Source organism: Eumetopias jubatus, unplaced genomic scaffold (assembly GCF_037043125.1).
Source record: "Eumetopias jubatus isolate StellerSeaLion01/CBP00866 unplaced genomic scaffold, mEumJub1_p1.0 scaffold_5, whole genome shotgun sequence".
NCBI classification, from domain to species: domain Eukaryota; kingdom Metazoa; phylum Chordata; class Mammalia; order Carnivora; family Otariidae; genus Eumetopias; species Eumetopias jubatus.
The window spans coordinates 89,823,331-89,841,193 of NW_028274811.1; the positions used below are offsets into that span (position 1 = coordinate 89,823,331).

A 17,863-nucleotide genomic window follows, 5' to 3' on the forward strand; every position below is an offset into this window, starting at 1 on the left:
AGAAACAAATTTTTCAGTGCTTTCTTTCAAATCTATGCTATGTATCCTTCTCAATTCATTTTATCAAGTTAGTCATCTTATAAAGCCAGCACATGCTTGAAATAAAAATCTAACAAGGAGAAAGCACAAAATTATCATACAGAGCAACATCATTCCCTTTGCCTAAAATTCATTCTCTGCCCCAAATGTTCCCATTCATCATTCCTTTTTATCATTCAGGTGTCAGCTCAAATATAACCTCCTCAGAAACGCCTTACTTCACCACCCTATTTAAAATAACTCCGATGGGGCGCCTGGGTGGCTCAGTTGTTAAACGTCTGCCTTTGGCTCGGGTCATGATCCCAGGGTCCTGAGATCGAGCCCTGCATCAGGCTCCCTGCTCCTCGGGAAGCCTGCTTCTCCCTCTCCCACTCCCCCTGCTTCTGCTCCTGCTCTCGCTAGCTTGCTCTCTCTGTGAAATAAATAAAATCTTAAAAAAATAAAATAACTTCGAGATCCTGTGACATTTCCCATACTCATCTTATTCACAACATTTATTACAAATTAAAATTATCCAGAATTAAGCTCCCTGAGAGTAGGATATTAGTCTTGTTCCCGGATATATGTATACCAGAGCCTAGAATTTAATTGCTCAAAAGTGTGTTAAATAACTAAATATAATTTAGGAATATATTTCCGGAAATCTTTAGTACCCTATTAAAATAACATACTATAATTAAAACATAGTAATCTCAACAGAGATCATATGAACATAGTAAGATTGGAAGATAGTTGGCAGATACTTATTGAGAGCCTATGATGTGCTGGAATGTTTTAGATGCTAGGAAGACAGCAGTTAACAAAACCAAAAAATACCTCTGCTCTCACGGAGCTTAATTTCTAGTGATCTATCTCAAAACAATATCACACTCGATAATAAAACATTAGAGGCATTATAGTAAGGACAATGTTTGCTATTACCATTATTAAGTGACACTGTTATGAAGTTCTAGAAATTCAATGATCAAGTAAAAGAAACAAAAGATCTATATACGGAAAAAAAGAAATCACTGAGTTGCAGATGATACAGCTACCTAGAAAATCCAAAAGAATAAACTATAAAATACGTAATAAGAAAGTTCACATTAACGTATTTGGTTACAAGCCAAATATATAAAAATCAAGTTTTCCCAAAGAGCCACTGAAAAAAAATAAGAGAGAGGGGCACTATACAGAGGGATCTGGTCACCATCTTTTATAAAATTTTATAATAAACTTTGATCATAATTTTTCTTTCCCACACATTTATTTTTAAAGACTAACGAGTTGCAAATTAAAAAAAAAAAAATTTCTATGAAGAGAAAGGATTCCTGCTGGAAAAAATACGTATCTTTGGTTCATTATCAAACCAGGAAAAAAGAAATAAGCTCAGAATGAATCCTACTATACCTCTATGTTCCAGTTATGCTGTTCCAAGGTATGGCGACATTGATCCATAGATTCTATGCCAGTCAGATCCTGAAAAGAAGGAAAAACCAAGAAGTTACTTAGGGAGAAACCAACAGTAAATATGTAGATATTTTTACCCCTTATACTTATGAATGCTGCTGGGAAACTACACTGAAAAGTACTGAAGACAGATGTTCAAGTATGGTAAAAATGTCACTATTCAGAATTTATCTAGTCAGTTATAGCAGGTATTATTCCCATAGGGAAAAAAAAATTCAAGTTTCTTACCCTTTAAAATTTCAAGGTTTTCAATTAAGATGACTACTGATTAAAATCAATTTCTCCTCTCAAACTGAAGTTTAAAAAATTAAAGATTTCTTCAACCACTGGGTCCAGCAAAATATTCTTTTTTTTATGTTAAGTTAGCCACCATACAGTACATCATTAGTTTTTGTTCAGTGTTTCATTAGTTGCATGTAACACCCAGTGCTCATTACAACATGTGCCCTCCTTAATACCCATCCCCCTAACCCCCTCCCCTTTGAAACCCTTAGTTTGTTTCCTGGAGTCCATAGTCTCTCATGGTTTGTCTCCCTCTCTGATTTCCCTTCCTTCAGTTTTCCCTTCCTTCTCCTAATGTCCTCCATACTATTCCTTATGTTCCACATATGAGTGAAACCATACGATAACGGACTTTCTCTACTTGACTTATTTCACTTAGCATAATCCCCTCCAGTCCCATCCATGTTGATGCAAATGATGGGTATTCATCCCTTCTGATGGTTGAGTATTATTCCATTGTATATACAAACCACATCTTCTTTATCCATTCATCCGTTGAAGGGCATCTTGGCTCCTTCTACCGTTTGGCTATTGTGGACACTGCTGCTATGAACACTGGGGTACGTAGGCCCTTCTTGTCACTTCATTTGTATCTTTGGGGTAAATACCCAGTAGTGCAATTGCTGGGTTGTAGGGTAGCTCTACTTTTAACTTTCTGAGGAAACTCCGTACTGTTTTCCAAAGTGGCTGTATCAGCTTCCAGCAAAATATTCTTTAATGTTCAACAATTCTGTTTATAATATATAATAATACAATAATGCAGGTTTCCTGCAAAACATAATGCCTTACAATAACTTTTATCATTTTACCTACTGGCATATAACCTAGCTTATAATATGAACTGTGTAAAACTGAATCTGTTATTCATAGGTTTCCCTATGATTAAGTATTTTCCCTATTCCCTTCTCCTTGGACTGTTCTCAGATTTCACTTTGTTCCTTCTCTGGCTCCTCTTCATCCACCCCTCTAAATGGAATTTCCCTAAGGATGTGTCCCTGGTTTTCATCTCTCTATATCCCCCCTCCCTGGCAATCTCATTTATAGATAGATAGATGATAGATAGATAGATAGAGGGAGAGGGAGAGAGAATCTGAAGCAGACTCCATGCTGAGCACAGAGCCCGACACGGGGCTCAATCTCATTACCCTGAAATCATGACCTGAACCAAAACCAGGAGTCAGACACTTAACCAACTAAGTCACCCAGGCATCCCACTGGCAATCTCGTTTAATCTCTAGTCTTCAACCACCCTTTCTACCCAGATGACTCCTAATTTAATCTCTGGGCCCGCCATCTCTTCTGAAGTTTAGCAGCATATTTCCAATAGCCTATTCAACATTTCCACCCAGATGTAGCATCAGTACCTCACAGGCATCATTTAAAACCACCACATGTGTTAATGACACCACCACTCTCCAAAATATACAGGCAGGGGCACCTGGGTGGCTCAGTTAAGCATCTGCCTTCAACTCAGGTCATGATTCCCGAGTCCCAGGATTAAGCCCCACCCACATCAGGCTCCCGGCTCAGCGGGGAGTCTGCTTCTCCCTCTCCCCCTGCCTCTCCCCCTGCTCGTCTCTTTCTCTCTCTCTCAAATAAATAAAATCTTAAATACACACACACACACACACAGGCAAAGATGACCTCGGGAACCTCAGCCTCATTTTTGAGTACTCTATGCCTTAACTCCACACTTCATCAGCAATCAAGTTCTGACCATTTTCTGTATTATATCTGTAACCACTTTTCCATTCCCACATCCAGCATCTTTAATCAAGCTTTTCTAACACTTCAACTGAATTGTCAAAATCATTATTTTCTCTCTCCAACTATTTTGTGTATGTGTGTGCACACGTACATGCATGTATGTATATTCCTCCTCTGCTCAAAACTTTTCAGATGATTGGATAGTAAATTCCAAAACCCTTAGCTTGGCATTCAAGTGTTCCTATTAACACTGACCCCAACCCAGCTTTCTAGATTATTTTCTATTTCCCTTCAGGTATCTAATACTTAATAAATCTAACAGTTCATATGTACATCTAATGACCAGAATTTCCACAGGGCTAAATCCTAAACTTCTTTTGAGGTCTAATACAAAAGTCAAATCCATCCATCCATCCATGTAACAAATATCTATTATCTATTCTCTGTCCTACTTACTATACCCAAGAGACACAAAGATGAATAGGATAAAGTCTCTATTCTAAAGAAATTCCTCTTAACAACCAGCAAGCAAAAGGAGAAAGAGATTGATCTCAACCTCACAATAATGTGGTAACATGCACTTCTGAATGAGGAGCCTGAGGTTTTCTTTTTTTGAAAGATTTTTTATTTATTTATTTGACAGAGAGAGAGACAGCAAGAGAGGGAATATAAGCAGGGGGAGTGGGAGAGGGAGAAGCAGGCTTCCCATGGAGCAGGGAGCCCAACTCGGGGCTGGAGCCCAATGCGGGGCTTGATCCCAGGACCCTGGGATCATGACCTGAGCCGAAGATAGATGCTTAACAACTGAGCCACCCAGGCGCCCCATGGAACCTGAGGTTCTTGCCTTGATTCTGTACCCTGTAACCATGGACCAGACACATTTTAACTCTTCAGGATTTAATTCTAAAAGATTTTAGCTTCTTTTATGTGTACCATGAGGGACTTAGTTTGGACTGGTTGTCCTTTCCAGATCTTAAAAAAACCAAAAAACCTGAAGTTTGCATTATTTAGGTATGTTGGCAATTGTTTATTTTTAAAAAAACCCACTAGTATATAAATTTTGATAGTAAAAAAATTATGTTTAAAATACTGTACAAATTTCAAAACTAAAATTGAAAAGCTCTGTTAATTACTCTAGAGCTCTATTAATTAGACAAACTGGCTTTGGGGTGCCTGGGTGGCTCAGTTGGTTAAGAGTCCAACTCAGATCATGAGATCAAGCCCCACATCAGGCTCTGCACTGGGTGTGTGGAGCCTACCTAGGATTCTCTCTCCTTCTGCCCCTGCCCTGCCCTCTTAAAAAAAAAACAAAAAAACAAAACAAAACAAAAACCACTGGCTTTGACAGCTCTAACAGTCTGGACTTTAGTTTCTGACCACTCTAGGCCTTTTATCAATTTAGCTACTGCCTTCTGACTCCCCCCTTAACTTCCAATTTCCTCACAGCCTTCTGTAGAAGACTGGGGTTTCCCCTCCTCTGTATACATTCTCTTTAAGAATTAGACTCTACTTTTACCTTCTTCTCAGGGTGAATGGCCACTCTGCTTTAAATTGTTTTCTATCAATCTTATGTACCTATTTTTTTTTAAGATTTTATTTTTATTTATTTGACAGAGAGAGACACAGCGAAAGAGGGAACACAAGCAGGGGGAGTGGGAGAGGGAGAAGCAGGCCTCCCACGGAGCAGGGAGCCCAATGTGGGGCTTGATCCCAGGACCTTGGGATCATGACCTGAGCCGAAGGCAGACGCTTAACGACTGAGCCACCCAGGCACCCCGTTATGTACCTATTATTTTCTACCTTCTACTACAATTATTTATACTCTATTGCCTTATCAGAGGACATAAGCTCCTTGAGAGCAGTGTCTAGCATATATCTATAGCACACAGGAAGGACCTAAAAAGTTACAGAAAAAGTTAGTCCAAATTAAAAAGACCTATATGTATAAGCTTTGATAACTGCCGCTATAAACTGAAATCCTCCAGACATTCTCATCAGGTCTCATTGTATATTAATACCCTGGGGCTTTAAAATCCCAAAAGTTCTGACTAGATGTTAAGCTGGGTGTTAAAAACACAAATCTGCAGAATCTTCCTGAAGGTAAGTCAGAGATGAAGCCTGGGAATCTTTTAAAGCTCTTCAATGAATTCTAATGTACACCAGGCTGGGAAATTCATGGTATTGTACAGTTCTACACACAAGAGATTATATGTCACTTATTAACTTTTTTTTGCACATCTTCAATATACTGAAACATCTAACCTAATTTGTAAGCAAAACTCTTTCGTAAGTAGTGAATCAGGGTGAACTGGAAGCCCAACTAAACAAGCCTGCTTTTATCACTACTATGAGTACTAAAACCATGCACTAGTAATAAGGAATTCTGGACACACCTAGGCAGGACTATTTATTCATCTATCAACAAATGTTCACTGACCCAGTATTCTAGATATCCAGGATACAAATACAGTTCCTGTTTTCATTAAGTTTATATCTTACCAGAGGCAGACTGATAAAAACAAACCACACACACAGAGCAAATAAATGAACACATTTTTAGGCTAGGGGATTCCTTTGGATTGAGTGTTCAAGGAAAGCCTCTACAAGAGCTTACATTTCAGCAGAAAGCTGATGAAAGATAAGGGTTCAGCCATGGAAACACATGCAGGAAGAGTATTCTAGGCAGGGCAACAAAGGTAAAAACTCAAATGGATATATGACACTATACATTTGCAAAACCCATGGAACTTCATAGCAGAGTGAATCTTAATGCATGTAAATTTAAAAAATCATTTAAAAGGTCAGAGGATCCTAGGATGGAACACAGCTTATGACAAAAGAATCTAATTGTATTATAAATATATGAAACAACCTCACTGAAGGGGATGAAAGGGAAAGGTGTGAACCTAAGTAGCTGTGGAAATGAGCGGAGTCTCTAAGACTAAAGGCAAAAGAAACTGCACGTAAGTGCTGTTCTCCAGTAGATAAAGGTGTTTGCCATAGGGTGTTAATTCTGAAGCCACTAAATCTATTGACATATACAGGAACTGAACAATTAAGTAAACAGAGGGGGGAGGGTCAGTTTTCTCAGTGTTGAAGTGGGAAGTTACAGATAACCCAGGGGAAAAGGCTAGAATGATCCATGTGGTAACGGATTAGAGTTGGAGACATCTGAATCAACTCATGTTTAGCTTAATATAGAATGGTTACAAAGAGAAATCATTGGCTTAGTATATACACATGTATGTCCTTGCTCCATCAGCTGAGAAAACCTAGAAGCAGTAATACACACCCCAGTAACAAGCACACGTAACGCCCAGATTTTGGTTGCTAACACCTTTCTCCAAAAAAAGGGACCAGGTTCCTTGGAAAAATAGGTGATCCTAGGACTAGGGCAGGAAATACACAAGATGAGCCTAGAGAATCTCCTAGTGCCAGAAAGTAAGGAAGTGCCCAAAAGAACCCCACAATGATGGGGGTCTATCAAGGAGTCAACTCAAAGAGCTACCAGTAGCCAAAGATGGTACAATTTGAGTAACAAAACAGTCATGGATTATAATACAAAATAAACATCCATGAGTCCATATAAATACAAAACTGAATAAATAAATGGGGGAGAATAGACAAATATCCTGTGCAAAACAACTCCAAATAATTGTGTAGATACTACGCCTTCAAGGAGGTAGAACATAACTCTCTACTCCTTAAGTGTGAGCTGTGTGCCGTGACTTTCTTCCAAAGAGTACAGTATGGAAAAGGAGAGGAAAAGACTAACTTTATAGTGGGGAAACCCAACACTACCACAACCAGGTAATCAAGTCAATGTCAATGGTGATAAACAGTGTTGACATTATGGACCCTTGATAAGCTATAATAATAAAGCACTTTACCTCTGTGGTCTTCCTTCCAAAAATCCATAACCCTTGCCTAATCATGAAAAAAAATCAGACAAATCCCAACTGAGGGACATTCTACAAAATACCTGACTAGTACTCCCAAAACCTGTCAAGACCATCAAAAACAAAGTCTGAGAAACTGTGACAGCCAAGAGGAGCCCAAGGAAACTTAGCTACTAAGTGTAATGTGGTATCCTAGATGGGATCCTGGAACAGAAAAAGAACATTAGGTAAAAACTAAAGGAATCTGATTAAAGTATGGACTTTAGTTAATAATAATATACCGATACTGGCATTAATTATAACAAAAGTACCAAATAATGTAACATGTTAATAAGGAACACTGAATGCAGGGGATATGGGAAGTTTGTGTACTCTTTTTCCAACTTCTCTGTAAATCTAATTCTGAAGTCAAAAGTTTACTCGAAAGTGAAAAAACAAAAGTGGGGGGACACTTCTGAGGCAGAACAAATTTGGAAAGCTGGCAGATAAGGTCTGAGAAGGCAGAGGAGAGAACATTCATCTAGGGTGGTATTTCTAAGCTTTGCTTGCACATCAGAAGTATCTGTGGGAAATCTACAGATGCCTAGGCCTCTACCCCAAGCAACTTAATCAGACTGAAAATGAAGCCTCGGCATAAATTTTTTCCTAGGGAGTGGGAACTTCCAGGTGATTCTATTGTACAAGGTTGAGAATCAGTAACCAAGAGCTTTAATTCTAAGTTCAGCAGGAGTGTCATGACCATATGTAGATTTTTTAAAAAGTCATTCTGGCTGTGGGAAGAATTGCAGAGGGCATGAAGGAGAGCAAAACACCAGCTAAAAGACTATACAGAAGTCGAAGGGTAAGAAAATGGTAGTTTAGAATAGGATCGTAGCAGTTAAAAGGGAAAGAAGAGGACAGATTTGGGGTATATTGTAAAGCTAGAGCCAAAAGGATTGACTGATAAATATATGGGGGTGGAAAAGAAATACTAAGATGAACTCAAGCTTAAGTGGAGGGATGATAGTGTCATTTACTAAGAATGAGAAAACTGTTGAAATAATTTTGCGTATCTTTGTAAGAAAAATTTACTTCTGATAAAGCAAAGTGGTTTTTTTAAAAGACTTATTTATTTGAGAGAGAGAGCATGCTTGAGTTGGGGGAAGGGGCAGAGGGAGAGAGAGAGAGGAAGAAAAGCAGACTCTCCGCTAAGTGCAGAGTCTGACATGAGGTGGAGATCCTGAGATCATGACCTGAGCCGAAATCAAGAGTCAGATGCTTAACCAACTGAGCCACCCAGGCGCCCCTGGATTTGGGGTTTTTGATTCAACATCCATCGAAACTTTTAATTATAGGGGGAACTGGTTAATGGGCTTTGCTTCTTTTCTACACTATAAGCATTTGAGAAGAATCCATCCACCTTTGCTTTTTTGATCTTCGTAGGACTCTTCTGATGTTTTCTCTCCTGGCTTGGGAACCAATCCCTCCTCCACTCCTCCCTTTCCACTAACCATCCCCACCTCCCACATCACTGCTTACAGTCACCAGGTAAGGAGCTTTCTGTATTTTCTCTTCCCTGTGAGATTCCGCTTTCCTTGATACATACAATTTTGAGCACTCTTAATACATTAAGTAACCATTAGTCATATAATATTCCAATTGGCCAAAGCAATTTACATATAGATGTTAAAATTGCTTCTGATTTTCCACTATTAAAATAGCACTCTGATGAACATTTTTGCTTAAAAAGTTTCTCTGTATTTAGAATTTCCCCCTTTAGGATTCTATTAAAATTACGAGCCAAGTAATATACATAATTTTTAAAGTTCTTGATACATACTGCCAAAATGCAGTTTGAAAATGCACTTTCTTCCTCTAATCTCCCAGGGCCAGCATCTAATGTCAACTGCTACTACAAATCCCCTATTGGGAAGGTGCATCCAGGTCTGTCTTACTGAGATACAGGCCTTGCTCCAAGATGATCTTTCCTTCCTTCCTCCTCCTCTCAGTGCTAACTCCCCTTCCATTAACTGCCCTCCTAAGGATTCAGGATAATACTGCGTTAATTACAGCAATTTACACAGAGGTGTAATTGATTTATAGCATTAGAAGGAGAAAGGTATATATCTTTAGGGCAAAAAATACCCTGAACCCCAACCAATCTCTCACTAGCAAGATGCATTGGGAAAACTGGAGGAAAGTGTGTGGACTATTCTATAACCTTCTCTTATTCTATCCTTGGTCTAACTTCCTCTCCCAAGTCAGAAGACAACTGTATGGCAATGCCCCTTGGCAACCCACTTCCAAAATAGTAATCCTTGGGACTCCTGGGTGGCTCGGTCGGTTAGGCGGCTGCCTTCAGCTCAGGTCATGATCCCGGTGTCCTAGGATCCAGTCCCAGCATCAGGCTCCTTGCTCAGCAGGGAGTCTGCTTCTCCCTCTGCCTGCAGCTCCCCCTGCTTGTACTCTCGCTCACTCTTTCTCACCTATGCTCTCTCTCTCTAGCAAATAAAACAAACAAACAAAATAGTAATCCTTGACCTATCTAAGAAAAAAGATTCAAGGAAGGTATCACAAACAATAAATGGTGTAGTGTTTTAACTAGATGTCTCATTCAACTATCTGGATAGGGCTTAGGTAACACTCTAGATTACCCAAGCGTAATCACTACAGTGCTTTCCTAGGAAGTGTTTCTCTTCCTACACCTCACCTGTTAATACTAACAGACACTGTAGGAGGTTGATATGAAATCTCAGTTGATATTTAAGTACTCTCTAAATTCCAATTGGATTGTTGGCTCTAGGTTGCTGGGGATGGATATTTTAACTTGTTTTCAGTTATTCCCAGAGAGAAACTTGGCAAAACTCAGTGATCTTTGTTCCCTCCTTCCTACTACAGAAATTCTTTTGCTTTAAGCAGTAAGCAATATGCCCTCTCTGGTAGTAGCAGGAGAAAGGGAATTTGAGGTCCCTTCAGGAAGCAATCACACACGGCCTCTGATCTTTAAAACTCTTACACTCAGATCTTTATTATTCACATTTAATTACTGAACTCTCTTAAATACCAGCAGCTCCCATTTACTAAGCACCTATCACTACGTAACAGGCACTGTAAGTAATAAAGCCCTCATTTTCACTACTAAGAAAGCCAAGGGTTCAAGAGGTTAGGTAACTTGTCTAAGAATAACCTTGCCTAGGAATAATAACAAGTGGTAGAACTGAGACTAAAACCTAGAATAACTACATCCAAAGTGCAGGTTGCTTCTTATGCCACGCTGTCCTCCCATTATCATTTGACTAATTCATTTTAGAAAACAAATTTTCAAAAATTCTCAATTCAGAAAATTTCAAAAAAAATTTTTGAACATATCTGGAATGTTTCTAATTTTCACATTAAGGATTAAAGATAAATCGAAGACAGTAGGGACACCTGGGTAGTTCAGTCGGTTAAGCATCTGCCTTCAGCTTGGGCTTAGCAGGGAGTCTGCTTCTCCCTCTCCCGCTGCCGCTGCCTGCTGCTCCCCCTGCTTGCGCACGTTCACGTGCTCTCTGACAAATAAATAAATAAATAATTTTTTTTAAATAACTGAAGAGAGTAATTCAACCCCTCATTTTGCACAAAAGGAAACTGAGGCTTAGCGATGTGAAAAAGCTTTCCCAAGTTACAGAGCATCTGGGTGGCAGAACTGTCTGGTCTTTGTGTTCCTGGTCATTTCTTTCTTTCTTTTTTTTAAAGACTTTATTTTTTTTTAAATTTTTTATTATGTTAATCACCATACATTACATCATTAGTTTTTGATGTAGTGTTCCATGATTCATTGTTTGTGCGTAACACCCAGTGCTCCACGCAGAATGTGCCCTCCTCAATACCCATCACCAGGCTAACCCATCCCCCCACCCCCCTCCCCTCTAGAACCCCCAGTCCGTTTCTCAGAGTCCATCGTAAAGACTTTATTTTTTTAAGTAACCTCTACACCCAATGTGGGGCTCCAACCCACAAGCCTGAAATCAAGAGTCACATGTTCTACCGACTGAGCCAGCCAGGCACCCATGGCCCCTTCTTTCTTAATTATACTTATTGGTAGCTAAATATCAGCTCACAGGTGTATGTAAAATTGTTCTCCTTTATGCCTAGAGTCAACAATTTACTGGTATAGTTTTGTTCTATGAACAAAGGGTTTGGTGTCAAAGAAGCCTAGAAAATGCTGCATACCAAAATCCCCTTTTTGGAAATTCCTAATACATCTTTTAAATGTCTTGCTTTTAGGTAAAAAGAAAATTAACTTCACAACTGTACATAGGGAAAGGTCTATTTTAAAAGAACACTATTTATATCCATTGAGAAGCTTTCCTGTAGAACTGGCTTGGGAACCACAGATTAGAGACCATCACTGGATGTCAAACCAAATGGCCCATGTGAATCAAGATATAATCCTAACTGCCCAAGTAGATTTTTAAATATTTGAAAACTGATCGGATACAATGACAGTATACAGGATGTTTTATGTGCAAATATTTCAATCTACATTAAAATACCACATGAGTGAACATTTCCAAAAAGAAATCCACAATATTCTTAATCCAAGCAATTAGAAGTAGGTAGAATAAGTGGTTGATCTTTGTTGGGAAGTTAGAGTATACCAGAGTCTTCAATAACACTTTATTCTATTCTACTGCTAACTAGCTTGGTAACCTTAGGCATCATTCTGAGGTTCAGTTTATGTCTTTGTAAAACAAATAAAAACAGTGGTTAACTCACTGGGTTGTAAAGATTAAGTATACAATGCTCAATTCAGCTATTATTATAAAAAAACATGAAGGAAACATTAAAAATGAGAATGTCATCATAAAACTTAGTTTCATGTGGACGAGAAAAAAACATTTGTGGGACGCCTGGGTGGCTCAGTCGATTGAGCGTCTGCCTTCGGCTCCGGTCATGATCCCAGGGTCCTAGGATTAAGTCCCGCATCGGGCTCCTTGCTGGGCGGGGAGCCTGCTTCTCCTTCTGCCTGCCGCTCCGCCTGCTTGTTCTCTCTCTCCCTCTCTCTCTCTGACAAATAAATAAAATTTTAAAAAGAAAAAAACAAAAAGACATTTTATTTGTACATTGAATGAGATGATCATATGGACTTTTCCCCATCATTCTGTCAAGCTGGGGAATTACACTGATAGATTTTCATACTTTGAACAGCTATTGCATTCCAGGAATAAAACCTACTTGGTCCTGGTGTATAATCCTTTAAATATGCTGCTAAATTCAGGTTGCTAGTACTTTGTTGAGGATTTCTGCATTAATGTTCACAAGAGATAATGGTCTCTAGTCTTCTTGCTGTGTCTTTATCTGGCTTTGGTATCAAAGTAATGCTGGCCTCACACAATGAGTTACTAAAGTGGAAATTTCCAAAATTTCCAAAACTTTTTGGAAAATTTTGAGAAGGACTGAAATTAGTTCTTTTTTAAAATTTTGTTTTTAAGTAAACTCTACACCCAATGTGGGGCACCAATTCACATACCTGAGATCAAGAGCCACAATGCTCTTCCGACTGAGCCAGCCAGACGCCCCTGGAATTACTTCTTTATATGGTTGGGAAAATTTACCAGCGAAGCCATCAGGCACAAGGCTTTTGTCAGGAGTTTTTTTATTATAGATTCAATCTCCTTATTAGTGATAGGTCTATTTAGATTTTATATTTCTTTGTGATTTAGTCCTGATAGATTTTTTTTTTAAAGTCCTGGAAGATCTTATGTTTCTAGGAATTTGTCCATTGGTTGTTCAAAAGTATGTTGTTTAGGGGCACCCAGGTCTGATCTCAGGGTCATGAGATCAAGCCCTGCATGGGTCTCCCCCGCTCAGCACGGAGTCTGCTTGCGTTTCTCTCTCCCTCTCCATCTGCCCCTCCCCTACTCACTCTCTAATAAATGAATAAATCTTTTTAAACTGTGTTGTTTAATCTACACAAATTTGTGAATTTTCCGGTTTTTTTTTAAATGTTGAGCTGCAGACATCTTTTTTTTAAAGATTTTATTTATTTATTCATGAGAGACAGAGAGAGAGAGAGAGAGAGAGAAGCAAAGGGAGAAGCAGGCTCCCAAGGAGCAGGGAGCCCAATGCGGGACTCGATCCCAAGACCCTGGGATCATGACCTGAGCCGAAGGCAGACGCTTAACCATCTGAGCCACCCAGGCACCCGTGATTTTCCAGTTTTACTTGTTATTCATTTCTAACTTCACCTAGTTGTGGTTGGAGAAGATACTGTGTATGACATCTGGTTTTAAGTCTATCAGGACATAATTTTTTATGTGTAGAAAACCCCTAGGGCGCCTGGGTGGCTCAGTCGGTTAGGAGTGTGCCTTCGGCTCAGGTCACGATCCCCGGGTCCTGGGATGGAGTCCCGCATCGGCCTTCCTGCTCAGTGGGGAGTCTGTTTCTCCCTCTCTGTCTGCCCTTCCCCACCCCTGCTCATGCTCTCTCTAATTAAAAAAAAACAACAAAAAACCTAAGGATTCCACCAAAAAACCCCCCCAAAAACCCTGTTAGAACCATTAAATGAATTCAACAAAGTAGCAAGATACGAAGTCAACACAAATTTCAGTTGTATTTCTTTACACTAACAATGAACAACCTAAAAAGGAAATTAAGGGGTGCCTGGGTGTCTCCATTGGCTAAGCGACCAACTCTTGATTTCGACTCAGGTCATGATCTCAGGGTTGTAAGATACAGCCTCATGTCAGCCTCTGCACTGAGCATGAAGCCTGCTTAAGATTCTCTCTCCCAGGGGCACCTGGGTGGCTCAGTCAATTAAGCGTCTGCCTTTGGCTCAGGTCATCATCCCAGGGTCCTGGGATTGAGACACGCATTGGGCTCCCGTTCAGCAGAGAGCCTGCTTCTCCCTCTCCCTCTGCCTGCCACTCCCCCTGCTTATGCACGTGCATGCTCTCTCTCTGACCATAAATAAAATCTTAAAAAAAAAAAAAGATTCTCTCTGCCTCTCCTTCTGTTCCTTCCCACACCCACTCTCTTTCCCTCAAATATAAATAAATAAATAGGAAATTAAGAAACAATTCCATTTATGATAACAAAAAAATTCAAGAGTAAAATATTAGGAATTAACTAAGGAGTTGAAAGAAAACTACAAAACATTGGTGAAAGAAATTTAAAAAGATCTACATGGATGAAAAGACATTCAGTTTTCATGGATTGGAAGACAACTATGTTAAAATGTCAATACTACCCAAAGTGATCTACAGATTCAAAGCAATACCTATCAAAATTCCAATGACTTATTTTTTGGAGAAATAGAAAAACCAATCCTAAAATTCATATGGAATCTCAAGGGATCCCAAATAGCCAAAACAATCTTGTAAAAGAAGAACAGAACTAAAGGACTCACATTTTCTGATTTCAAAACTTACTACAAAGCTACAGTAATCAAAACAGTGTGGGACTGGCACAAAGACAGACATATAGACCAATGGGATAATAGAGCCCAGAAGTAAAACAATGCATATTAGGTGAAATGATTTTGACAAGGGTGCCAAGATCATTCAGTGAGGAAAGAACAGTCTTTTCAACAAATAGTGCTGGGGGAAAAAAAAAAACAAATAGTGCTGGAACACTGGATATCCACATGCAAACGAATGAAGTGGGACTCTTACTGTGAAGAGAGAGAGAGAGAGAGAGAGAGAGAGAGAGAGAGAGATCCACCACCCCTAGTTCCTGACACACAGCTCCTAAAACCCCTGTAATTCCTAAGTGATAAGAGCACTAGGAACATCTTTTGTTCTAATATTTGGTCTTTGACCTTGGTTCCTGGCAGAGATACCCTAAATCCCTTGTAATTTCCTGGATAGTAGGCAGCATCTTTTGTTTTAATGAGGTGATCCCAGTGAGCTCCTGGATACGGACTGCTCACCAGACAGACCAAGCCATTATTAGAAGCTTGAAATTTTCAGTCCCACTCCCCATTCTCTAAGAGAAGGAAGAGAAGCTGGAAATGGCATCAATAATCATACCCACACGATGAAGCCTCCATAAAAACCCCAACAGAATGAGGTCCAGAGAGTTTCTGAGTTACTGAACACATTAACAAGTGGGGAGGGTGATGCACCCCAACTCCATAGGGACAGAAGCTCCTGAATTTAGGACCCTTCTGGACTTTGCCCTATGTATCTCTTCATCTGGCTATTCTTCTGTATCCTTTATTATATCCTTTCTAAGAAACCAGTAAACAAAAGTGTTTCCCTGAGTTCTGTGCACCATTCTAACAAATTATCAACCCCAAAGAAGAGGTCATGGGAACCCCAATTATAGCTGGTCTGGGAGACCTGTGATTGGCATTTTATTTTTTTTTTTAAGATTTTTTATTTATTTGACAGAGAGAGACACAGCAAGAGAGGGAACACAAGCAGGGGGAGTGGGAGAGGGAGAGGCATGCTCCCCACTGAGCAGGGAGCCCGATGCGGGGCTTGATCCCAGGACCCTGGGATCATGACCTGAGCCAAAAGCAGACACTTAACGAATGAGCCACCCAGGCGCCCCTGTAATTGGCATTTTAAAAGGGGCAGTCTTGTGGAACTGAGTCATGAACTCACGGGATCTGACGCTAATTCCAAGTAGCGTGAGAACTGAACTGAACTGAATCTAGAATTGCTTGATGTATGGAAACCTCATACATCTAGTGTCAGAGGTACGGTGAGTGTGGTTACAGTGTGAGAATACAGGAGTGTGTTCTTCCTACTCATTTACCTAACACCATATATAAAAATTAACTCAAAATAGATCCATGACCTAAAATAAGACCTAAAATAAAATTCTTATAAGAAAACAGGACAAAAGCTTCCCAACACTGGATTTGGCAATGGTTTCTTGGATATTACACCAAAGGCAAGGGCTACCAAAGATAAACAAAGTGGACCTCATGAAAATTTTAAAAATTTGGGCTCCTGTGTGGCTCAGTGGGTTAAGCGTCTGCCTTTGGCTCAGGTCATGATCCCAGGGTCCTGGGATCAAGCCCCACGTCAGGTTCCCAGCTGAGTGGGGGCAGCCTGCTTCTCCCTCTCCCCTCTGCTTGTGCTCTCTCACTCTCTCAAATAGACAAAATCTTTAAAAATAATTTTAAAAATTTGTGCATCAAAATATACTATGGACAGAGTAAAAAGACAATACATACAATGGGAAGAAATATTTGCAAATCATGTATTTATTTTACAAGATTGATTATTTATTTGCGAGAGAGAGAGAGAGAGAGAGAGGGCACACCAACAGGGCGAGGGGCAGAGGGAGAAGCAGACTCCCCACTGAGCAAGGAGCCCAACACAGGGCTCGATCCCAGGACCGTGAGATTGTGACCTGAGCCGAAGACAGACGCCCAACTGACTGAGCCACCCAGACACCCCTGAAAATCATGTATTTGATAAGGGATTAATATCCAGACTATACAGAGAATTCTTAAAACTCAACAACAAAAAAACAACCAACCTCATTCAAAAATGGGCAAAGGACTTGAATAGACATTTCTCCAAAGATATACAAATGACCAATAAATATACAAAAAGATGTTCAACATAATTAGGGAATGGGAATCAAAACTATGAGCTACCATTTCACACCTAACAGGATGGCTACTATTAAAAAAAAAAAAACAGGAAATAGGGGCGCCTAAGTGTTTCAGTTGGTTAAGCATCTACCCTCGGCTCAGGTCATAACCCCAGGGTTGTCCTGGCATTGATGCTCAATGTTCACGGGAAGCCTGCTTCTCCCTCTCCCTCTGCCTGTTGCTCCCTCTGCTTGTGCTGTCAAATAAATAAATAAAATCTTTAAAAAAAAAAACAGGAAATAAAAAGTATTGGCGATGATGTGGAGAAATTAGAATCCTTGTGCACTGTGGGTGGTAACGTAAAATGGTAAAACAACCGTGGAAAACAGCATGTGTTCCTCCAAAAATTTAAAGAATTACCATATAATACAGCAATTCCATTTCTGGGTATACACCCAAAATAATGGAAAGCATAGTGTCGAAGAGATACTTGTACACTCATGTTCACACCAGCATTATTCACAGTAGCTAAAATGTGGAAACAACCCAAGGGTCTATCGACACAAGAGCAGATAAACAAAATGTGGCGTATGCATACAATGAAATATTATTATGCCTTTAAAAGGAAGGAAATCCTACAATACACCACAACATGAATAAACTTTGAGTACACTACACTAAGGGAGACAAGCCTGTCACAAAAAGACAAATATAGGGGCGCCTGGATGACACAGTCATTTAAGCATCCGACTCGTGGCTTCAGCTCAGGTCGTGATCTGAAGGTCATGAGATCGAGTCCCCCATTGGGCTCCACACTCAGTGCCGAATCTGCTTGAGATTCTCTCTCCCCCTGCCCCTCTCACTCGTGTGTGTGCACGTGCACGCGCACAAGCTCTCTAAAATAAATAAATCTTAAAAAAAAAGACAAATACTGTATGGTTCTACTTATATGAGTTATCTAGAGCAAACTCAT

At 39.8% G+C, this 17,863-nt stretch overlaps 1 protein-coding gene across 3 annotated transcripts in view; it reads right to left on the reverse strand.

Moving 5' to 3' along the window:
* Positions 1-17,863, reverse strand: part of FAF2 (Fas associated factor family member 2) — a 70,647-nt gene that overhangs the window by 30,737 nt on the left and 22,047 nt on the right. For all 3 annotated transcript variants that reach the window (XM_028102695.2, XM_028102694.2, XM_088023467.1), the window contains one exon: positions 1,429-1,497. In XM_028102695.2, the coding sequence (XP_027958496.1) occupies positions 1,429-1,497 (69 nt within the window). The remainder of the gene's footprint in view (positions 1-1,428; positions 1,498-17,863) is intronic.